Here is a 26,608-nt window from a genome sequence, read left to right on the forward strand (position 1 = left end):
CACCGAAATTATAATACCCTTCATAGTTTCGAAAGATTCCTTACAACAACTTTTATCTTTCAGTTTGTATGGCACATATATGCTATTCAATCTGAACAATTTCTTCCGAGATTGCTTTATTGCCTTAGGCAATAACCCATGCCAAATTTCGTGAAGATATATCATCAAAAGAAAACACTTTATTTCAATCGTTCAGTTTGTATGGCAGCTATATTATATTGTGGTCCGTTATTAGCTGTTCCGACAAAAAAGAAGCTTTTTAGTGAGAAAAGGACGGACAGACGGACATGTCTAAATCGACTCAGCTCGACACGCTGATCATTTATATATAGGTATATATATAATATATACTTTATAGGGTCTTTGAAGATTTTCTTTGGGTGTTACAAACATCGTGGCAAACTTAATTCATTCCATTTAATGTTGCGATATTCGAAGGCAGAGCCATACAAACCCTGAATGACATCGGATTCTCCATGGAAAAGCTTAGGGATACTACTCTTTCAAACTAGTCCATGGAGTACTTGCGGGAAATTACTTTTTATCAAGTAAGCATGTAGCTTATATTACTGTATAGACAAAAATGAAATATTTCTTTCTGTAAATTTTAGCATATGGGAATTCATATCTATGTTGATATTCGGTGAAAACGGTGTGTTTTGAGTACACGAAGGTAAGGATATAAAGGCAATAAATTGTTGTTAATTTATACTGAATGCCAAATTGTTCTCGGCTTAAATCGCGTTTTAACATATATGCATATAATCTATATATATAAAACAAAGTCGGGTTTGTTACAACACTTATAACTCGAGATCGGCTAGACCAATTTTCATGGTTTTTGGTTCGTAACAACTTGACGAAAACATAATTATAAAAGATGAATCATTTTCCCTAAATGTTACTTTGTTTCGTACCTGCCAAACATTTGTTGTCCATCATGATAAATACCAGTACTATAAGTAATGGTTGACATGCGTTCAGAAATAATGACAAATGATTAACATTTACGCGTGCGTTCATAAATTTATTTTGTGTAAATTAAAGTTGATATTCTCGAAAACAATTTCTATGATTTATTTTATACGTTAACGAAAAAGTAAATGTCTTTTTATGTTGTCTGTGATTTTTCTAAAAATAATAATTACTAAGGTTAAAAAGTGCACTATCCAAAGTTGTAATATATGATATAAACTATTGTATTCCCGAAAACAATTTCTAAAATTTATTTTATAGGTTAATGAAAACGTAAATGTCTTTTTATGTTGTATATAAGTTTTTAAAGATTTATTACCAAGGTTAAAAAGTGCACTATCCAAAGTAGTAGTCTATTATCTAAACTATTGTCTCTGTCTCGAAAGTTCAGGTACTCTTTAAATTTATTTTCAAAAACGAGGCTTGCCGCATGCACACATTCCAATTTGGTTAGTCGAAAGAATTCGGACAGATCAAATATATGACATCACATGTGCGGAGATCCCTGATCCTGAAACCGACCTAGACCTACATGATGTTGTAATCAAGAATATGATTCATGGGCCGTGTGGCACCATCAACCGCCAATCACTGTGCATGGTCAACGGCAAGTGCTCCAAACCGTATCCACGAAAAATGACGGCAGAGACAATCACATGCAACGATGGTTATCCACTGTATAAGCGTCGATCGCCCGACGGTAATGGTAGAACTATCACAACTAAAGTGAAAGGAAGCGAGATTGTGGTCGGCAACAGTTGGGTTGTTCCATATTCGCCACTTCTTTCCAAAACATTCAAGACACATTGTAATGTTGAGTATTGCAATTAGGTCAAGTCAATTAAATACATTTGCAAATATGTCTCGAAAGGCAGCGACATGACGGTTTTTGGTATCCAAACTGCCAATGCCAACGATGAAATTACGCGCTATCAAGTCGGTAGATATGTGAACTGCAATGAAGCAATTTGACGTATATTCTCATTCCAAAAAATACAAAGATAACATGTCAGAAGACATTTTACATCGAATTCGTGTCAGCACAAGAAATCCCGATATTAAGGCGAATGAGGAGATGCATAACCTGGCTTTGCTCTTTATCGAAGATATGTGTTACCTCATTTGCGGCAGTTTGTTAGTCAGGTTAGGAATGCCAGCGCCCGATCGCGGAATGAATGACGCATTTAATAGAGAATTGGAACGTGAACGTGAATATGATACACATGAAGTAGTACAATCAGTTCGAACGAATGTACCACTCTTGAATCCTAAATAGAGAGAAGTCTATGGTACATTGATTAATGCAATTGATGATGGAAATGGTGGCTTATTTTTTCTGGATGCCCCTGACGGAGATGGAAAGACATTCTTATGTTATTGATTTTGGCCACTGTACGTGCGAGATCAGAAATTGCGGTAGCAGTTGCTTCCTCAGCAATTGCGGCCACATTGATGACGGATGCCGTACGGCTCACTCAGCGTTAAAATTGTCATTGCATTGGAAGCTCTTGACCGAACATTAAAAGATCTACGCAATGACTCGAGATGTTTCTGTGGTGCAATGATTTTACTATCTGGCGATTTCCGACAAACACTACCAGTCATTCCAAGATCTACTGCTGCTGACGAAATCAACGCTTGCCTCAAAGCATCAAATCTGTGGTGATATGCAAAGAAACTTCAACTGTCAGTAAATATGAAAGTTGCATTGTTGAACGATCTATCTGCTGATGATTTCTCCAAGCAATTGCTGACTATCGGTAATGGCCGTGTTCCTGTTGACGAATCGAGCGGATTAACTTCGTTTCCTCCAAATTTTTGCAATTTCGTCTCATCGAAAGACGAGCTTACCAACAAAGTATTCCCGAATATCATTGCAAACCACAAAAATACTAAATGGTTAAGTGAGTGATTAATTTTCACGGCTAAAAATAAAGATTTAGCTGACCTAAATATTATAATTCAGAATCAAATCGTAGGTACTCTGTATTTTTTCATATCTATCAACTGTGTAACGAACGAAGATGAAGCCACTAATTATCCAACTGAATTTTTAAACTCCTTGGATGTGCCTGGTTTACCACCGCCTAATTTGCAACTGAAGCTTGGCTCGGTAGTCATCATGCTTAGAAATTTAAACCAACCAAAACTGTACAATTGAACACGTTTGGTGATAAGAAAACTGATGAGCAATGTGATTCACGCGTTGATACTCAAAGGAAAATTTAAAGATGAGGAAGTTCCTATTCCAAGGATCCCGATGATCCCAACAGATATGCCCTTTGAATTTAAACGAATTCAATTCCCGATCCGTCTTGCCTTCGCCATGACAATTAACCAAACATTGACTATTTGTGGCCTCAATCTAGAAAATGCATGTTTTTCTCATGGTCTATTGTACGTGGCATGTTCACGTGTCGGTAAACCATCCGCTTTATTTGTTCTTGCGCCTGACAAAAAACAAAGAATGTCATTTACCACAAGGTGCTTCACATGCTACACTACATAGGTACTTTAATTTAACCTTTTTTTTCTGACACGTGTTTGAAGTACTTAATTTTTATACTCTCGCAACCTGTTGCTACAGAGTATAATAGTTTTGTTCACCTAACGGTTGTTTGTATCACCTGAAACTAATCGAGTTAGATATAGGGTTATATACCTATATATAAATGATCAGGATGAAGAGACGAGTTGAAATCCGGGTGACTGTCTGTCCGTCCGTCCGTCCGTGCAAGCTCTAACTTGAGTAAAAATTAATATATCTTTATGAAACTTGGTAAACATGTTTCTTGATACCGTGAGACGGTTGGTAATGCAACTGGGCGTAATCGGACCACTGCCACGCCCACAAAACGCCATTAATCAAAAACAAATAAATTGCCATAACTAAGCTCCGCAATAAGATACCAGACTGTTATTTGGTACACAGGATCACATTAGGAAGGGGCATCCAAAGTAAATTTTTTTTTTTAAGTGGGCGTGGTCCCGCCTCTAATAGGTTTAATGTGCATATCTCCTAAACCGCTAATGCTATAATAACAAAATTCACTAGAAGCAAATGTTTCTAGCACTTCTATTGACGGTGTGAAAATAGTTGAAATCGGGTGGCAACTCCGCCCACTCCCCATATAACGGTACTGTTAAAAACTACTAAAAGCGCGATAAATCAAGCACTAAACACGCCAGAGACATTAAATTTTATCTCTGGGATGGTATGAGATGACTTTATAGGAACCGCGTTCAAAATTAGACAGTGGGCGTGGCACAGCCCACTTTTAGGTGAAAACCCATATCTTGATATCTGTTTAACCGATTTCAACCGAATTCGGTGCATAACGTTCTTTTCATGTTTCTATGTCATAGTGCGAAAATGGGCGAAATCGGACTACAACCACGCCTACTTCCCATATAACACCATTTTAAATTCCATCTGATTCTTTCACTTTCCACTATGCAAATCAGGCAACAATGACTGTATCGGGATAAAACTTTGCGTGAATAATGCGATTAAAGTATGCCACCTTTTGGCCAAAAATTGTCTAAATCGAACCAAAACTGTTTAAGCCCCTAAGTACTAAATATGTGGACCCCAGTGCCTATAGTTGACCTTCTACCGAAAATATCAGTCAATCCACAAAGAAATCTCAAACGAGTATACTATTTGACTTTGCGAGAGTATAAAATGTTCGGTTATATCCGAACTTAGCCCTTCCTTACTTGTTATTTGTGTTCTCTTTCTGTATGTATTGTTTCTCATAATAAAATACTTTTATATAACTATCTATGTTTATATTTATTTTGTATCATTGTATTACGTTCATCAAAGCCTAAATTAGTTCAACTAAAAGGTAGCACGACATTAATTGACTGTTAGGCGGTACGAAGTTCTGCGGGTCAGCTAGTAAATAATAAATGGCAACGATACAACTCACTTTGATGCGCTTCAAGAGTAGTAGAGAGGTCACATATATACATGAACCCCTCCATGTATATATGTGACCGATTTAGATTCCTGTCCTCTATTTATCCCTTTTCCTAGTGCCTGTTGTTGCTGTTGTTTTATTTTTTAAATCCGCACCCGTATTTGTTGTGTTAATGGCATATGTGGATGCTTCTATTTTTGGTTGGTTTTAGTTTCGCACCCAATTAATTTCGTTTGTTAAAACCGGTTAGTGTTTATTGTATTTTATCTATGCACACTTTTGTTTAAACTGAACTTTTTATACATACCATATATAAATATATATATATAATACATACAATTTCTTTTTTTGATATGTATATATGGTGTCAACTGAACTTTTTATGCCACTGCACTGTTATTGATTACGAATGTACATGCAAATATATACAAGTATAATATTTTTTAATTTTTATTTTATTTAAATTTTTTCTTTTGATTTGTTCTATACCTGTATGTATGTGTTTTACCTGCACTTTCTATGTATATATATTTTCTTTTAATAACGCACTATTTTTATACTCTCGCAACTTGTTGATACAGAGTTAGATATAGGTGAACCCCACTTTTAGGTGAAAATCCATATCTTGGGATCTGCTTAACCGATTTCAACCAAATTCGGTGCTAGGGTAAGTCTACCTCCATACACTAGTCGTTTAAAGCTTATTAATCTACCTACACTTTCTAGTCGAAGGGAAATGCTTGGCAATATTCTTAGTGAAACTTTTGAATGGAACTGTTTGCAGTTCTTTTCTCCTGTCTGAAATTAAATTTAATATCCCGGTTCGCCTTCCGAGGCAGTTTAGACCTTTACTGCTAAAATCCTGTAGATCAAATTTTGATAAACGAGCCATTCCGCCGTATATGTCATGATTTTAATTCTCATTCCAGCACATTTGACTTATCTGACTCACTTTTCAAAATTAAAAAGACTTTATTGTTTTCTCTTAATAAATGAAAATGTAACAATTTATTATATTGTAACTTTAGAACTTGGCTGTTGAAATTTTTGTTTCTGTAGCTGAGCAGTTTTAGATGTCAACACTTAAAAAACTCTCTTGCCTTTTCTGACTCGCCTAATTCCGCACGTATGCGGATTGCGCCCCTCGCGTCGGTTGGGCGGGAGGAGGGTAATCGTTGGGTTATTATTATTATTATAATATTCTTCTCATATTTCTATGTTATAGTACGAAAATGAGCGAAATCGGATTAAAACCACGCCTATTTCCCATATAACATCATTTTAAATTCCATCTGATTTTTTTTTACTTTAGAGTATGCAAATCATCAACTTTGTGACGAAAATCTATCTAAATTGAACCAAAACTGTTAAAGCCCCTAGGTACTGAATATGGGGACCCCAGTGCCTATAGTTGACTTTTGCCGAAAATATCGGTCAATGTAGAACAAGGCGGCAAGATCCACAAAGAAATTTAAAACGAGTATACTATACTATTTGATTTTACGAGAGTATAAAATGTTCGGTTACATCCGAACTTAGCCCTTCTTTACTTTTTTCTTATCCCTTTATTAGAATTGATTATAAAATGATTTATTTTGTCTAGCCCCGTTGGAGGGTGAGAAATTCCGGCAAAAAAAGGTCAAAAAACGCCGTATTACTTTTCCTCTTAGACGGTTATTTCCGAAAAGAGGCCGTGATTGTGGCGACTTTCCCTTTTGTTGGTCGGTGTAGGGTGGTGTGTTGTTTTCAGTGTGTGGAATGTGATGTGGGTGGTATGCCTTGGGGAATAGTGTGTTGAGATGGTGAATGTAATGTGTGCCAAGTCGTTTGTACATTGTGCCCTTATTGTAGAAAGGTGTATTTTTGGGAATACCATAATATCCGACACGTAGGGATATACCTATATGGGTGTTCTTTGAATACCCGGTTGAACTTAGCTTGTTCCGATGAAAAATTATTCTTTACACATAACTTTTTAATATTACGGAACATCATTGCATTAAATATTTGTTTTATTTATAAAGTACATTAAGAGAAATTTAGTTGTTATAATTGAATTAAAAATAAATTAAACATTATAGTAAAATGGCAAAATTGTTTTTTTTTTGGCTAAAAGCTGGTCTTAAATCTTTCCGCGACAGTCTTCAGCTTCCTCTTTTCGGCTCGTTGAGCTCTTTTTGCGTACGCAACTGTTCTCGCCTTAACCCTTAAACTCCCACAATCAGTCATCCTGTTATACGTCCGACCCGAATGTTGCGTCGCTGTCTTTAACCCACGGCTTCATACAATATATTCGACTGTAGTTGTTGAGTTGATAGGACCTTCTGCGTTTATGATGTTTCGTAAAACATATTGCTTTTGATTTAAGATATTTGGTATGGCCTCAAAAATTTGGTTTTAGTTTAAGACCACTACCCTTGCAGGGTTTGCTCCAATCCATGAATTAATTGTTTGTTGGACTCTGTCTACATGTTTGTATCATTTCGTTGGGTCATCTATATAGACCTTCTATAAGACTGAAATAATGATAGCGTTCAGCCACTCGACCTGTCCATTCACACGAGGTAACCCTGTTGTTATTTGGAATAGCTTTATATTTTCGCTGTCACAATAGGTTTGGAAGTCGTTTGAGGAAAAAACAGCACCTCTCGCAGATAATATAATATTAGCTTGATTTCCGAAAATCATGCTCTGATGTTGCCGCTTTGGTATGACTTCTTACGTAGTTGTTGAAGGATTATTTTAAAGGATACAGCCAGCAAAATTTCGTGGATAAGTCAACCACTGCTAAAATATGTTTGTAATTTTTTTTGTTTTCAATGTGAAATGTATGTAGCGGTGTTTCTTCTATGTGCAATTGATCCAGTAAGCATTCTTGGTTGCCTTTTTTACGGTTGCTTAGTACATGTACACGGTACACAACCCCTAATTTATTTTTTAATTTTATCTTCGATTCGAAAAAATTCTTGAAGGATACCCAATACTTTGTTAGCGCTTCTACCACTGCAAGGATTTCCAGTTCGTAGATTGTGAATTTTCTTTGGTCATTAATCGTTTCGTACTTCTGATTATAAATACCAATCACCGGATATTCGACCAGCGCGTTTTCTTGATATCTGATTCGGAATTAACAATTTTGTTTAGTCATGTCAGTTAAAGTTTTTCAATATCAGAAAGCTTCGGAGTAGTGAACTTTTTATAATGACCTGCTAACCTCAGAAAGCGAAGAAGTTGTTTCGGCGTCTGTGATAATTTATAATATAATACTGTTTCTATTTTTTCAGGTAATGTCAGGAGGGTTTGGCCTTCAATGACATACATATCTTTGTTTTTTAAGACTTTACTTTTTTTAATGTCCAGCTGTAAGCCGGAGTCTCAGCATGTGTTAACCGCATCACGTTCTACTGTCACTTTTTGCACGCAATTTATGCAAATAATCGGCAACACTAAATTTTTGTCTGCAAATCAGCAGAGTATTTTGGTGTTTGGAATTATTACGTAGCTCGACCGCACCCTACATAGACGGAAGAGGGAAACGATCTGAACTTATTCAATTCACAGTCTGTGTGATCCATTTGTTGTTTAACTGAAACAACTTCATTGCTAAAATCTGAATTTGACACTTCTTTAGCTATAGCTAGTTGTGAGAAAGGCACACGGCATGGTCTACAAAAAATTCATCACAATTCACATTTCTACATCTGTTGTAGCAATATTTATAGATTTATAATCAGATATTAGTTTGTGTGCTTTTTGTTTAGCCGCTGCACTTGCTTTGACACCAATACCGGGGTCACATTTGTCAATCTATTTTCATTAACGCTACCTCTTCGTTCTGTTTATTGTCCCCATGGAACCTTTTAATTTCCAAGCCTTCATGATTAATATTTATTTTCGCTTTTAAACATAACTCTTCACTATCCATACATTTGGATGAAACAGGATAAAAGGTTAAATATAATGTTTGACCGTCTATTTGTATGTCGTATTCAAAATAATCATCTAGTTTTATTTTATTTTCGTTCGCATTTCCACCAAATCTAATAAAAGTTATATTTCATGCATTTAGTTTTGGCATACATATTTAAATTCTTAAACACGATTTGTGCTACGATGTTAAATTTGCTTCCTGTGTCGAACAATGCTTCATAACATCATAAATGTTGACATTTTTATTAGTTAGATCACTACTTGTTACAATTTGACGAGCATTTGTATTCACTACTTTTTTGTTTTCTTCGCAATTTACTGAAATAACATATGTCCTTAACGATTATGTATTAAACACATAGGCGACGGCAGGCAGCATCACACGTTCTTAAAGGCAGAGTTATTTAGACAAAAGCACGACTTCACGGCAGCAGGCTTGCAGTTGTCGCTGTCGCCAATTAAAGCTATTTCTAATTGTGCCGACGACAATAGGCAGCTGTAGTGATGATATTTATATGTGAAATTAAAATTATTCTAAGCTCTAACTAGTCTAGCGTTATTTTATCAACAGAAGCATAAAATTGCTTTAATATATCATTTAATATATTTTTTTTTTGCGCAAAAATTTCACTTTGAACAAAATATTTAAATTTCATTGAAGTGAAAAGTTTTAGTCGACGAAATCGATGCTGTGTACATCAGCAGTTTTATATGTCACTGACGTCTTCAAAATGTTAAAGAAGTTGGCTTCAGGACGCCATTTGCCGACAGGAAAATTTCGCTGTCCGTACGTCGTGTCGTGCAGTCCTCTATGTACAATATTTCAAGCTTTACACTTAAAAACGTTCTGCCTTTTGCTTTGTTTTTTCAGATGTTTGAAAGAAGTCGTTTTTTCCCATTTTGTTGTCACATAGTCGCTTTTGTAACACTGTACTATTTGTTGTTGATTTAAGTCAGTGGTCGGCATGAGAAGAATTGCTACTGTGTAGGTGAGCACGAAATAAAAGACACCCAGTGAGAACTCTGATACCTCAAATTTTGTGAACCTGTTTCATTCTTTGTTTACACAAGTACTTTCGTGCTTTCGGATTTATTTTGTAGATTGTACGGTTAAAATGAATATATTGGACTTTCAATTTATTGTCTTTAAATAACGTAAAACACAAAATATAATTCATAAGACTATAAAGCATTAATAATGGCAAAAAGTTTCGTGCAGGGCACATTTCTTTTAGCGGCATAACTCGCGATGTTGTTTCGCCGCTATCTCTAAAACGCCCATTGTAAAAATCTACAAGTAACCAATCCTAAGATTTTTACTAATACACACACAAAATGTCCCATCTGGTACGGGTTGCCCCAAAAATTCTACTACTAAAGTCACACTTGGTACGGGTTGCCTACTAATATTCAACTACTAAAACGTCCAAATTCCTCAAGTCTGCTATGTTGCCGTGCTATGTGTTAAAATTTATAACTTTAAGAATGTTTTATTACATACTAGAAAACCCCGGCCACGCCTTGCTATGGGTAATTTATATTTGATTAAGCTGCTTAATATAGTAAAAATATTATTATCGAAATTAATTTCGGAATTTTTTGCTGTCAATCTAGCCCGATTACTGAGTCAGTTTTTCGTCTAGGAAAATACTACAAATTAGTTATTTTTTTCCATGGCAATAAGCCTAATCCGATTGTAAATAGTGTTTTGTTCATCTGTTAGTAATGGCTCACTCTTCGCGATAATTTTAGTTAAATTACATGGTCATATTGTTTATCCTTCAATATCATTCATTATACTCGAATATGTTCAATTAAATAACATAAATATACACGACCCACATGTCAACAGAATTGTGTAATAAAAACAATAACATATCAGCAGTAAAAGAAAATGTCATTGACATTAAAAAATACATTTTTTTTAATTTTCGATCGCCACCAAACCTTACAAGATCACTCGCTGGTCAACCTGAGGCTCCAACGAAAAATTTCATTGAAATCGGTTCAGCCATTTAGGAGTTTATAAGGAGCATACGTACAAACTTTCTCTTGGTGACAAAACAGCACATTCCAGGGGATTATTTTGCGAATTTCAAAGCACTACAATGTGAACAAACTTTGTTGATTGCACCGATCACTACGTCCTTGTGATTTCTGTAATCGTCATCTTTACTGTAGTTGAACGCCCCAAGTTTTAAATCTATTCTTTTTCGTGATTGAGCCATTCGGTTGCGATTGGCATCAAGTATTTACGCACGTTTTTGGATTGTCTCGGTAGCTCGTGATGAAGATTCTTTGTCACAATTTTGTTGAAGCCGTGATTCACGCTCTTCTTCAGTTTCCATATTTCTTGTAGATATTCTCAGCTATTTCATTTACTCTTTTTTTCTTAACATTCTTTAATTTGGAGGTTTTTTTTACCAATACTTTCTTTTTTGGTGCCATTTTTATACTCTCGCAACCTGTTGCTACAGAGTATAATAGTTTTGTTCACCTAACGGTTGTTTGTATCACCTAAAACTAATCGAGTTAGATATAGGGTTATATATATATAAATGATCAGGATGAAGAGACGAGTTGAAATCCGGGTGACTGTCTGTCCGTCCGTCCGTCTGTCCGTCCGTCTGTCCGTCCGTCTGTCCGTCTGTCCGTCCGTCCGTGCAAGCTCTAACTTGAGTAAAAATTGAGATATCTTTATGAAACTTGGTAGACATGTTTTTTGGTACCGTGAGACGGTTGGTATTGCAGATGGGCGTAATCGGACCACTGCCACGCCCACAAAACGCCATTAATCAAAAACAAATAACTTGCCATAACTAAGCTCCGCAATAAGATACAAGACTGTTATTTGGTACACAGGATCACATTAGGGAGGGGCATCTGCAGTTAAAATTTTTTTTAAAAAAGTGGGCGTGGTCCCGCCTCTAATAGGTTTAATGTGCATATCTCCTAAACCGCTAATGCTATAATAACAAAATTCACTGGAAGCAAATATTTTTAGCACTTCTATTGACGGTGTGAAAATAGTTGAAATCGGGTGGCAACTCCGCCCACTCCCCATATAACGGTACTGTTAAAAACTACTAAAAGCGCGATAAATCAAGCACTAAACACGCCAGAGTAATTAAATTTTATCTCTAAGATGGTATGAGATGACTTTATAGGAACCGCGTTCAAAATTAGACAGTGGGCGTGGCACAGCCCACTTTTAGGTGAAAACCCATATCTTGAGATCTGCTCAACCGATTTCAACCAAATTCAGTGCATAACGTTCTTTTCATGTTTCTATGTCACAGTGCAAAAATGGGCGAAATCGGACTACAACCACGCCTACTTTCCATATAACACCATTTTAAATTCCATCTGATTATTTCACTTTCCACTATGCAAATCAGGCAACAATGACTGTATCGGGATAAAACTTTGCGTGAATAATGCGATTAAAGTATGCCACCTTGTGGCCAAAAATTGTCTAAATCGAACCGAAACTGTTTAAGCCCCTAAGTACTAAATATGTGGACCCCAGTGCCTATAGTTGACCTTCTACCGAAAATATCAGCCAATCCACAAAGAAATCTCAAACGAGTATACTATTTGACTTTGCGAGAGTATAAAATGTCCGGTTACATCCGAACTTAGCCCTTCCTTACTTGTTTAGTTATAATTTTATAAAAAGCTCAAAACTAAAATCCAACTATCAACAGTTTTGGTTCGATTTAGACAATTTTTGGCCGCAAGGTGGCATACTTTAATTGCATTATTCACGCAAAGTTTTACCCCGATATAATCATTGTTACCTGATTTGCATAGTGGAAAGTGAAAGAATCAGATGGAATTGAAAATGGTGTTACATGGGAAGTAAAAGAGTGGTTGTAGTCCGATTTCGCCCATTTTCGCACTATGACATAGAAACATGAAAAGAACGTTATGCACCGAATTTGGTTGAAATCGGTTGAGCAGATCTCAAGATATGGGTTTTCATCTAAAAGTGGGCTGTGCCACGCCCACTGTCTAATTTTGAACGCGGTTCCTATAAAGTCATCTTATACCATCTCAGAGATAAAATTTAATGTCTCTGGCGTGTTTAGTGCTTGATTTATCGCGCTTTTAGTACTTTTTAACAGTACCGTTATATGGGGAGTGGGCGGAGTTACCACCCGATTTCAACTATTTTCACACCGTCAATAGAAGTGCTAAAAACATTTGCTTCTAGTGAATTTTGTTATTATAGCATTAGCGGTTTAGGAGATATGCACATTAAACCTGTTAGAGGCGGGACCACGCCCACTTTTAAAAAAAGAGTTTTAACTGCAAATGCCCCTCCCTAATGTGATCCTGCGTACTAAATAACAGTCTTGTATCTTATTGCGGAGCTTAGTTATGGCAAGTTATTTGTTTTTGATTAATGGCGTTTTGTGGGCGTGGCAGTGGTCCGATTACGCCCATCTGCAATACCAACCGTCTCACGGTACCAAAAAACATGTCTACCAAGCTTCATAAAGATATCTAAATTTTTACTCAAGTTAGAGCTTGCACGGACGGACAGACGGACGGACGGACGGACGGACGGACGGACGGACAGACAGTCACCCGGATTTCAACTCGTCTCTTCATCCTGATCATTTATATATATATAACCCTATATCTAACTCGATTAGTTTTAGGTGATACAAACAACCGTTAGGTGAACAAAACTATTATACTCTGTAGCAACAGGTTGCGAGAGTATAAAAACTAAATGTGTGCAAAATCATGTATACCAGGGCAACATTGGTGAAATGAAAACAAAAGAAATCAACTGATTTCCACGTTGCCACTACGAGCATAACTTTTGACAAATTTTAGAAGACCCCGGCCACGCCTTGCTGTGACTAAAGTATAATTAAATTATATTGAATAAGCAGTTTAATTTAGTATAATGTTATTATCAAAACTAACTTCAGCATTTTTTTCTGTCGGTATAGCTCGATTACCGAGCCAGTTATGATTTAAATAATTATTTTGTGCGACTGGGAAAATACGGGCAATTAATAAATTTTGTCCGTGTACAATAGTGCTGAAATTGGCTGGAAGTTTAGGGCATTTCGTATTTGGTTGCAGTTAGTATATGAAATCTAACTTCTATTCTGAAATCTAACTCATAGTATACATATTTTATTATTATTAAATACTTACATTAAAATGAAGTCATCACTGGTACTATTAATATTACCGTCAAAGTCAGTACATTTAATTGTGGAGACAAATTTTCAAAAATTAGTAAATTAGTGCGATAGAATTTAATTAAGTAACCACATTTCCGAACAAACGATGCCCTTTCAATATAGTCCATGGCTGTGAATGACGATGACATTCGTTACTCGCGTTTTTTAAAATACGCATAATTAAATGTATTTTTTCAATCTTTCTGAAACATTTTCTAAATATTTTTTTCCGTAAGAACCTTCTACAGAGTATTAGAAAACTAGAAAAAAAAACAGCCAAATCGGTCTAGCCGTTCTCAAGTTATGGCGTGACAACGGGAAACGGGTTTCATTTTTATATATATAGATATTACGATTAATAGAATTTTGTTGGATCCTAAAGACCTTAATTTATTGTCTTTAAATATCCTAAAGCACAAAATGTTTTTCATAACACCAAAATCCATTCACAATCATAAAGAATTTCGTGTACATGACGTTATTTCGTCTGCCACGAATTTAGGCCTCTTTCATTTAGCACAAATGATATACCACGTATCGATCTTTTCGCGAACACCATTTTTTGTAAAACTTTCCCACTGCATCACAAGAGCTTGTTCTTCAAACTGTTGTACTCATAATTCTACTGAAAAATTCGAATTGAGTCCTCTACGTCGCCCCATATTATTTGAAATCTAGGTGTTTGCTTTGACGGCGCTCACATTGGGACTCTTTTGTCACTCATTATCGGCAAATTCTTATTTGGTGTTGCTATGTGCGTTTGAAAAGTGCCGAAAGAGTCCAGCAACTTTATTTGCAGATTTATGTCAGTTACATTTTCAAGGATGACATGATACAAAACTCTTTGATTCGAGAGAGATAGACAGCCCACATTTTTATAATATTTTTCAATCATGCCACTTTTATATACATGACACTTTAAAACCTTAATGTTTTTTTGTTCTTTATACGAGCACCCTATTATGTGGGTGTTCTTTGAATACCCGGTTGAACTTCGCTCGTTCCAATGAAAAATGGTACAGTACTTTTTAATATTACGAAACGTAATTGAATTAAATGTTTTTTTTTATTTATAAAATAGTTTGAGAAAATTAATTGTTGTAGTTGAATTGAACATGATATAAACGTTACAGTAAAATTTAGTTTTTTGGCTCAAAAGCCCATCTTTCAAATGAATGAGTTTCCGCGATAGTCGTCAACCACAGTAGAAACAGTAGTAAACCTTTTCGTGGTAGCTTTCTGGCGGAGGAATAGGGGTCATCTTGGATTTGCAGTAGTACCGACGCAGTGCTGTATAGGTATGCTGAGGTAGTAAATACTAGGCAAATTTTATTTATTAAATATCCAAAAGTATAAATGTTGTTGCCTATTATTTATGGTATATTTTATTAACAGATGATTTAGAGGTCATAGTGTATCGTATTTTGTCCATAAAAATTGATTTAGGACCGTTTTCCCAATATATGGATAAGCACTTAATCAGAAGTTTATCATGCAACATGTTGAAAAATGGTTTTCTCAATATCAGTTTAGTTCTATGTTAAGTTCTAGAGAACTTTATCGAGAAAAGGTCCTTTGGTTAGTTTTTAACAAGAAGAAAAATGACAGCTGTCAGCCGCAAAATGTATAGGCAAAAACTATTTGATGAAAATTAAAATTAAGTATTGACAAAACGGCACTTCATGATAATCAGATAAGTAGGGAGTTCTAATGAATGCAGCTATGGTGTTAGACCCTGATGAGTTTTCTCCTGGCTGTATTTGTTTTAATTTGACCGACAGAAAATTTAAAAAGTTTTGATTTCGTTTGTCAACCTTTATTTCAAACTATAATATAGGTTATATTATATTCAGCTTATAAATATTTAAATGCAATATCAAATGAATTTCCTTTCTAACGGCTTACATATGTCAAACGAAGCTCACCACCCAGGACTGCATCTATTTGCATGCAAAAATTAAGAAATTACTTGGAGCGTGTTTAATACTTGCACAACAAAAAAACAACTGAAATCACATAAAATCACAAGTAATATCCCAATAGCATTGAACAAATAAGTAGTGTAATTCAAAAGATACACTTTAATAACGTAAAGTTTTGCATTACATAATATGTATTAATGTTTGGCTCATAAAGCTTTAAAATTGATGTACATATGATATATGGTATGTAGCTTAAATGCTAACACGATACCATAGTTATCATAAAAGTAGCAAAAAAAAGTGTTACATAACACCCTAAGGTTTTCTGGAGTTGAGTATATGTACATATTTAGGTTTATTGCTGTATCTTCTGTGCTTCAACTCTTGTCGTTTCGTTGAACTCTTCTTGCGTACGCAACTGTTCTCGCCTTAACCTTTCAACTCCCACATACCCATGTATACACACATTAGAGCGGGTCGATTTGCAGGGAGCCAAAAAACCGGAAAAATCTCATATGCGAGAAATGATCTACTGATCATTCTAGACAACTTTGACTAAGACAATATGGGTCTAAAACCGATTTCGAGCAAGCGATATTTAAAGTTTTTAGGGATCATACAAATTTTTTCGTAAATTTTTTGACATGTTCGAATAAAATTTGGGCCATAGATGCATTTTTATATTATATTGATTATTTGTCGAAATCGGCAAGATCGGATAGTTATAACATATAACTTCAACAATCGATTATTCGGATTTTTTATTTTCCGGTGTACTATCTGTAACTAAAAAGCTAAGAGCACGTAATTTTGCAGAATTGTCCTGTAATATATACTTAACAATGACAGTGAAAATAAAGAAAATCGGACAACTATAACGTATACCTTCCATACAAATTATTCAGATTTTTATATTACTCACAATTTTGCGGAATCGTCTTCTTATAAATGCAATCACTACTAACAGAAATCACAATTTCCATGTGATCCACGCATTTTATAGATTACATCGATGCAAAACTATGCATACTATTGATGGATTGCAGAATATTTCTAACGGCATAGAACCATTTGTTTGCAATTATTTCATAAGCGCACATAAAAGTATGTGCTTCAAATAGACATTAATACCTTTGCCAGATATAACTTTTTTTACAAGAGAGTGGAGCTCCACTGTAGCAGACAGAAAAAACGAATAATTAAGTCGATAAATACCTATCAAAGTATTTAAGTTACAATGATTATTGTTATGGTTATAAACAGTGAACCAAAAAAAAAACTTGTACATAAAGGTGTTTCGACTTTGAAGCGATATTTCTCTTAAATTATTTCAGCTTTTAAGCTGCAACTAAGAGGAACAATATGCGGATCTTATGTGTTTTTCGTATTTTTATAAACATTTTAATGATGTTTGATGTTAAAGATGTCAAAAAATTAAAATATCTCCTTTATGAAAGGCAAAAAAAACTTGTACACTCACGTTGGAAGGAAGTTAAATGCAGTTATTAAGTAGGTACCGTTATTTTTGTCTGGTATTATTTGCGTATGGTCAAAATGTAATCAATTTGTTAGCGCATTTATTTTGTGCGGTAGTAGTTTTTGAAGAAAAAAATAGTTAATAAGTAAACATCTAAAAAAAAATTCACATACTATTATTCAGTAGATAATTTTTATATTCAAAAGGACTGATGGAGTTGGAAGACTTGATGGTAGTGGAACACGGAAACAAAATGTACACACACCAGGCTGAAAATAAAGTTGCTCTGAGTATCAAGGAACACCCCAAAATATCCGCTGTCGCTAACGTCGAGGAGTTGGAGGAAGATGGCATTGCAAACCTACACCCTCAAACTGCTTGGAAATATTGAGAAACATTTACTATATTTCAAGGAGTATATCCACCGTGATAACGAATTTTGTGATTCAGTAATTTTTACCAATGACTTTAAATTTAATATTTTTGGATCTGATGGTTGTCGATTTATATGGCGCAAGAAGCGACAAGAGCTAAAAGATAAAAAATTAAATAATACTGTCAGAATGAAGGAGGCTGCATTGTGGGGGCAATGAAAGCAAAAAGGGTGCGGTGGGAGCAAATGGCGTCAGTAACCTAGTTTTCATCGATCTCCTCCTTGTACAATTTTTGAAGTGCATACTTCTTTGGCCGCATCAGAGTGATTTTTCAAGGTCGCGTCACGACACTTTTCAAATTTCTGTCTCGCTTTTGTTTTGCTGTGAGCAGCTACGGGTGTGTGTGTGTAGCCATAAACATATTATAGCAATGCAGGTTTTGCGCTCACTCTCCGTCATACATACATATATTTTTATACGTATGCTTCACTTCGGAATCGTGCGGGTCTCAAACGCTGAACACCTAGCCAACGACAAGCGACAGGCAGCATCTGTCAAATATTAAAATACAGCTGGACAACTAATATGTCAAATGTAAAATTATTCAAAGTTCTAACAAGTCTAACGTTTTTTTACCAACAGAAGCATAAAATAGCTCTTATATATCATTTGTAATATAATTAATACCGTAAAATAAGTGAATCGATTTAATTTACTTTTTTTTTGCACAAACATTTCACTTTGAACCAAATATTTAAATTTCAATGAAGTGAAAGGTTTTAGTACGGCAACAACGAAATTGTGTGCATCAGCTATTTGACATGTCGCTGCCGTCTTCAAATATTCAAGAAGCTGGCTTCAATACCGTCCGTATAAACGAAATTTGTCAAAAGTTATGCCCGTAGTGACAACGGAGAAATCAAATGTCCTCTTTTGTTTTCTTTGAGCACTGTTGCCATTGCTCAATTTATATAGATGGTTTTGTACATATTTAGCTTATCAGTTATAATTTTTCTTAATGTAAAATATTAAAACTAAAATCCAACTTTTAAAAATAATATTCCTATTTATAAAGAACAAGCTGTATCTGGCGTGCCCTGCTACGCCCCTTTTTGTACTCTCAACATGTTGCTACATAGTTTAATAGTTTTGTTCACGGTTTTTGTGTCATAGTTATATACGGATATCAGGATGACGAGGCGAGTTCAAATATGTGTGGAAAATCTGTTCATCCTATTGAAATCCTCGTTAAATCCATTTTTTATGATCTACGTGCCCAATTGCGACGAAATTAGGTTTATAACATTATGAGATTACCATATTACGGTATGCGAATTCGGTCTACAACCACGCGTACTTATCATATAAAACAATTTTAAACTTCTGATTCTGTCACTTCACAGTATAGACATTGAGAGCCAAGAAAGATATCGGGTTAAAACTTTACAAAAATAGTGCCGTTTAGATGTGACGTCCATTTTATTCAAAAAATTTTTGCAGTAGCTATGTGATGTTATTTTATTTTTTTGAAGTGTAAATAAAAAGACTTCATTTAATACATATGTACAATTTAATGCAAAATCAACAGTGATTTTGCAAAAACGGCCTCCGTTAGGGCCTTCTGCAAGAATAAACGAAAAAGTTTGCAAATTTTCACGTCTTTCCGTGCTGTGGGTCGTACGTTCTACCGTTACATAACGAAATATCGTTTCTTTTCAACACGCGTTTATTAGCTTGGGTTGTACTTGTATGTATGTATGTTATAGAATCTTAGAGCTTAATTTTCACTGGTTTCCAGAAGTCTGATCAACTTGCAACTTTGAACACGTGTCAAGGACCATTATTTTAAAAGTGCGCGTAACCCCGCCCCCTAAATAGTTTAATGTATATATCTTCCAAACCGCTAAAGCTAACTCAACCAAATTTGCTGCGAGAATGTCCCTACAATAGTTTTAAAAAACTAGAAAGCATGCATTTCAACTAAACTGACAGAAATATTGACCGAAAAATATTAGTATTATTGTCAGAAAAGTGGATGGTGGGATGGTTGGTTCCATATTTTTCGTATATCGAGCGCATCACACTTTTCTCACAATAATACAATAAGGCATTATTTTTCACTTTTTAGTTTGAAATGGTTTAAAAGCGTGTTATTTAGTTATTTTAAACTATTATTATTTATATATAAGATGACTTTATGTGACTGTGATGTTAGTTAAAGAATATTTCGAATAGATTCAAGTTTATTTTTTAATTTCCACAAAATATCGAGACCGGCAATACTGCGTTGTAAGAGAAGAATCAGCTAACCCGTTTGTACGGAAAAAAACCAACTTTCGCAGATATCCCACGTTACGGACAGTAAAAGGGGTGGTGAGTGTTTATTTTCAATGTGCCCTGTGTCGGTCACTAACTGAAGCATTAGAGTACAGAAGGTGGCGGCAACAGCATAAGCTGAATGTAGAATACAAGATTACACCAACTGCCATCTTGTGACGTAATTCTTTTGAGTAAAAAAGAAGAAGCATAGAACAGCAAGTAAATTGTAAACAAAAATGCAAACACTTTTGTTAATTCTAGAATGGATTTAATTTATTTGTTTATAGTGAAATTAATAGAATAATGTTTTAATAAATACTTTTATCTATTTTATCATTTTACTAATTTTATTATCAACATAATTGTCAATTAACTGAATGATTAAGTAAGATAAAAACTAGTATCGAAGGATAATGGGTAACTACAACAAATGACGATTCACAAAAAGTTCGTTTTAGATATGAAAGTTGCCACGCTCTATTCTATTTAGAATCACAAACCTGTGTTTCATACTTCAGTTACCATAAAGCCATAATAGACTGAAGATAATGTACAAATTGAAGAAATAAATTAAATATTAAATTTGGATACCATATCTTATTATTTCGATTATCCTTGTAATATGTACAATGCAACTCTCTCTCTTACTCTCACTCTCACTCTTAATGAATTGGTAAAGAAGTATTCACTTCTATCACGTGTACTGTGCTGCACGCGACTATTTTCTTTTTATTCGCTGTATGTAATTCAATGTTTCCAAAACTAAAAAAGTGTTAAAGTAATGAAATTTGTGTGGTGTACGTTTGTTTCCGATTTTGGTAACGAAACCGGTAAATTTCACATAAACGAGATATTAAACAAGTCGTTCCTCCAAGGTCGTCCGCCTTACAGTTTTCTATTTTTTTTATCATATGATTATTTATAGCAAAATTCACATCTCGCTTCCAACTACTTGAAAAAATATCTCGTTTCAAAGATTTTGTAGAATATTAAATGCTCTACAAAAAATTCTCATACGATTTTTTCGTGTTTCAGAATATCGAATTTTTGGATAAAATTAAGATAATCGAACATATTTTTGAATGCTTCGTAAACGATATACTGAATTTAATGCATAAAGTTTGAAAACTGTCGCATATTACATATTATTTTTTAATATAAAGATGCTAACAACTCGAAGGACACGCCCAAACTTCCAACAGCCTGCAACGGCTATATTTTTTTTAAATTTAATGCTGGTAGCAAGTTCACATCCGATTCCCTCTGTTAGTTTACCTGATAGTTTACCTTTTACCTGATGCGAATTTTTGGGTTTCGAATAACACCTACATACCATATCTACATATTATTTTATTTGATAATAATTTTCATACCTAATAATAATCGGAAATAAGGTATTTTTGTTGGTTATATACGCATAGAAGAAACATTCATAATAAAGTTGTTACCAAAAAGTAAATAGGGTTTTTTAGAACTATTTTTACACCTTTTCAGATATTTAAGGAGACTCTGCATTTTTACTGGGTGGCCTTTGCTGGTCTATTCTGAAGCGCGGTATTTTTTGGGCCATATATCAGTCACAATGAACACTTCTAATTTGATATTGCTCACCTTTAGCAGAACTGATCCTGACCAAATGAAATGGAACTAAGCTTAGCTTAACTAAGCGTACGGTGGGTATAGCAGCAATCAAATAACGCCCCAAATCAGTGAAAAAAATATATTAACCAATATTCGCTTAAGTAACTATAATTCAACCGCCCATAAGCAAAACTTGTGAATATTTATATATTTTTCACCTTCAATTATTATGGAACATGCATAAAATCATATTGGTACTTATAATAATTATTGGCAAAATTTAAAGCGGAGAATAGTAAATCTCTACAAAACATTTTCGGGCCCTCAATAATAGATGGTTCACATACAACTTTGGCCTCGCTTTGCAGATTACTTTGATTTTTCAGATAACTTTAATATATGATTATTACTCATACATAATCATATATTGAATGTATTGTGTATAAAAAGCTAAAAGGCGAAGCAAAATGTAACGCAAGTCTCATCTCTTCGTGCATTTGTCGCATGTCGCATCACAGCTCTCTATATTTACATACATACATAAGTAAGTACATTTTTGTTTTTGTTTTCATTTTTATTTGTTATTGCTTATACTTTATACGCCTGTCTACTATACCTATTTCAATATCAACAACAAATGAATAATTTTTTAATAATTGAATGTGCCAACCCAGATTTGAATTCAATACCTCTGATCTGTATACGCGTGTCTATTGTCTCGACCAAAGCATGTGTTTGATGTTTATGGACTAGCAGTCTATATACATATAAAAATATGTTAGGATATATGTCCTGGCTTACGATCACCAACCGCGTACATCAATAGATTGGTGTGAAAAAAAATTATTAACACTGGGCTGCCAGTAAGTATGAATACGTTTATTCATATGTATGTTATACTATTTTTCAACTTGATGATAACAGAAAACTTTTAGTTGCATCAATTATATCAAATAATATTATATCATGGATTTTTTTAGTTTTTATCTAACTCCACTTGCAACGATTTAAATTCTTCTTAGTAATTAATATGCGTATACAGGCCCGACGAGAGGGTCGTGGGTGATCACCCTTGGGCCCAAAGTTCTCGAAGGGGCCCGTATTTTCCAAAAAATTAAGTGAATAGTTAGTTAGTTAGTAAAAATTAGAATGTTTTTGATTCGAACATTTTTTTAAACGTTATGATTACCGATAAAGGAACGTTTTCTCGTTTTTGTAGATTGTCACGAAAAAACCGGCAAAGTTATTGTCGCTTTAATTTGCAAAACATGGCAGTAATATGAGCGGTAAATATGAAGGATCGCAAAATCATATCCAACGTAAAAAAAAGTGTGCAGTTCTTTCGCTCTGTTGTGCCCACACGCTGAATTTGGCTAGTCTCGACTCGGCTGAATGCTATCCTCGAATAATGACTTTTTTTGGTGTCGTTCAAAATGCTTCAATATTCTCAGTAGCAGCACACAACGTTGGGATATTCTGAAATTCAAAATACCCAATTCACTTGTCTTTGACTTTCTAATACAAGGTGGTCTGCCAGAATTGATGCCGTCAAACCTTTAGCAAAAAATCTTCCCGCATTGATAAACACTTTAAAAGAAGTTAAAAGACTCAATCTTACAGGAGAAACTCATCGAGACATTGATGAAATCTTGAAATATATGAACAAATTTGAGTGCGTTTTAATGGCTTTCATATGACTTAAAATCCTTCAGTCATTCAATGAAAGAAACTTCGTTCTTCAAAAAAATCAACGCCACCATCGACGCTATAGTTAAAAGTATGGAAACCCTTCTTGTAGATTTGCAATTTCTGTGCGACTAGTGGAAAACAATTTATAATGAATAATAAATTGTTGCAAATGATTTAGAGAATGTCGAGACGAACAAGAAAAAAACACGGAAAGAAGTGGATGAAAATTGCAGTAAAAAAAATGTAACTCAAAAGAATCACTTTTTACGAATTGAATTCAAAAGAAACACTTTCTATTCGTACGTCATACTTGACAGTGTTATATGTGGAATGAAAAAAAGATTCGCCGCATAAGCGAAATTAACGAATCGTTCTCATTTCTATTAAAAAAGAACTCAACGCAGCTGCAAAAGAATTTTCTAAAAAATATTCCGTTGATGTATGTAATAATCCAATGAAGCTATTCGCTTAAGATACGTTTACAATGCAAATTTTGAAACGTCTTACCGAAACTCGTCTACAACTTATTGAACGCCATCAATGCTTGACAAAAAAAGACTTTTTCCAAATATATGTATCGCTTTGAGATTAGTTTGCACTTTACCCGTTTCCATTTAAAGTGGCGAACGTTCATTTAGTGCTTTGGCAAGAATCAAAAATTGTCATCAATCATGCTCGTCACAGGTCAGAATATTAGGACTAGCTATTATCGACGCATTCGTTAAAGCTAAAGTTCGAAAAGCTCACTACTAAGTTCCAAATAGTTGAAGATTGGAGGATTTTAAACCGCATGTTCACAAACTTAATCATGATAGTCAAAAGATTTCAAAAGAACTGTTTTTTCATTAATTAGATCGATAATTACATGTTTGAAGGAGATGTTCAACATCAACAAAAAAGAAAATTTAATACAGATGTGATGAAAGCAATCAACACTACGTCGCATTTGACTTATTCTTCAAAAACATTAAAGTAGTAAGTGGGAAGATAGTTTTTAAAATTTATAAAGTATTAGAAATATTCCTGTAGGCACGAGGCCCCTCCTTTTTACCCTTGGACACGAAATATGATTGTTGCCCAAGGCAACGGTACAATCTCCGAAAAAATTGTTCAGAGTGATCCACTATAGCATATAGCTGCCATACAAACTGAACGATTAAAGAGATATTTTCGCGAAATTTGGCATGTATTATTATCCAAAGCAATAGTACGATTTCCGAAGAAATTGTTATGATTGGACTAGTATAGCATATAGCTGCCCGATCAAAATCTTGATAAAGATCTTTTTATACTATTTTATGCTATTAAAAATGCACCTGTGAAGGGTGTTATAGCTTAGGTGCAGCCAAAGTTAACGTTTTTTCTCGCTTTTTCTTTACTTTATTTTATTAATAAAAATTTATAGTTGATTATTTTGTCAACTATTATCATTTAATTAATCTATTAATAACTACGTTTAGATTAAAGACGTGATGTTAACAACCTCAATCATATAATTTTCCGAAAAATTTCAATTGAGTTCCTACAATCTGTAAAACGTCTCACTTTCACCGTGATTTCAAAAAATCACACACTCTTGTTGTTACTTTAATTTTATTAGTATACAATTGGCTCGAAATACATTTTTGAAATATGTATGTATGTTTAGTTTACCTGGTGAAACTGGTGCGATGAATATAACGAAACGAATTATTAAATATCAGCGAGAAGCTTGGTCAAGGCGAGGAAAGTTTTATGTAAACAAGCTATAAAATTATAGCTCGTATTTGTCTTATGTTTAGACTCTCACATCGAGTGTTTCATCCGAACTCTAAGCAAATCGCTTAAAATTATATTTTGTCAACTATTCCCCTCTCCAACAGCATTAGTAATTTTTTATTATATTATAAAGCATAAAAATATATTATTAACAAATAATATTTTTTTGATTAAGACCATTCATAATATAAATAAATTATAATATCTTTTGCAGTATTTATTCGTTTTAACCAATCATTTTTTTGTATGCAAGCTTTTGAACATTTAAACAAACAATTTTTTTTTTCAACACTGTTATACGAACTTAAAATACCCGTTATTAGTAATAAACGTTCCTTTCAGAATTTTCCAAAACGATTTGAAACCAAACGCAAATGTTTGCCAGTCAAACATGATTTTATAGCCCCCCATTTTAAAATTATGCCACAAAATACAATGTTTTAAAGAAAATTTTCGGGACAAAATTACATAATATAATCATGTGCGGTAAAATACCAATAAAAAAATCGTTAAATCTACCGAAAATGAGTATACTACGTAACTACGTTGTTTCCTTACAAAAGACTTCATGCATAAACATTCTTATAACAAAAGCTACTGGGTTGTAATTAATGGATTTTGCAATAATATTTAAGATAAAAAAATATGCATATTTTTGAAACAACGATACTGATAAAATATCGTGCATAAGTAACTCCCACAAATACCATAAATGTAAGCATGTAACTCGGTTAAGTTCGTTGAAAATCACATAAAAAAATCGAAACAATCCCCACCGATTGAAACTTCCAAATGCCATTTGCACACCTGAGCCAGTGAGTATATCTTTGCCATATTTTTACATATGTATGTAAAACGTGAAATGCACTTTTAACACATACACTGTTTTATCAGGCTATATGTAAGCAAAACCAAACTATGCTTATGTCATGTAATATATAGTACAACAGCAATGCAATATGTGTGCTATTTAAATATTTAGTAACATTTAATTTAAGTGCAAAAATAACTTTTAATACATACTACATAATTATTATTTAAAAATGTATGTGAATTATTCTTGTTATTATTTATACCAAACTAAAGATAGTCAAATAAATATTAATCTTCTCAACTGCTCGGTTTCTCATATTCTTCTTGCGAACAAATGACACCCCAAGCTTGGCCTAGTTCCACTGAAACTGTACTCAGAATAATTATTTTTAATTTAATAATAATTTTTTTTATTGTATACAGTATAGGGCTATTGACTTACTTTTCATATTCAGGAATTTCAAAAACTGTATTAACAAGGTAATAGACAAGGTATTTGAATGAACTTTCTTTTTAGTTCTTACCTTAAGTATTTGTATGACGTAAAGAGAGGCATTTTTTCAAATATGTATATCATTATATGATTCTTCGGTCGCTTGATAGCTAATACTTTGTCAGTCTTACCTATGGCCAGATC

At 34.1% G+C, this 26,608-nt stretch overlaps 1 protein-coding gene across 17 annotated transcripts in view; it reads left to right on the forward strand.

Annotated features, from left to right (window-relative positions):
- Positions 1 to 26,608, forward strand: part of Syt7 (Synaptotagmin 7) — a 103,087-nt gene that overhangs the window by 53,328 nt on the left and 23,151 nt on the right. For 12 of the 17 annotated variants that reach the window (XM_070112407.1, XM_070112415.1, XM_070112405.1 and 9 more), the window contains one exon: positions 21,625 to 21,803. The exons of 4 other annotated variants lie outside the window; for them this stretch is intronic. Coding sequence is in view for 1 of the 13 variants with exons in the window: in XM_070112415.1 (XP_069968516.1) it covers positions 21,625 to 21,632 (8 nt within the window). In the remaining 12 variants the exon portion in view is untranslated. Of the gene's footprint in view, positions 1 to 17,643; positions 20,464 to 21,624; positions 21,804 to 26,608 lie in introns of those variants that run through there. One more of the 17 variants, XM_036367132.2, reaches the window with a different exon arrangement.

This window comes from Bactrocera oleae, chromosome X, assembly GCF_042242935.1.
Source record: "Bactrocera oleae isolate idBacOlea1 chromosome X, idBacOlea1, whole genome shotgun sequence".
NCBI lineage: Eukaryota > Metazoa > Arthropoda > Insecta > Diptera > Tephritidae > Bactrocera > Bactrocera oleae.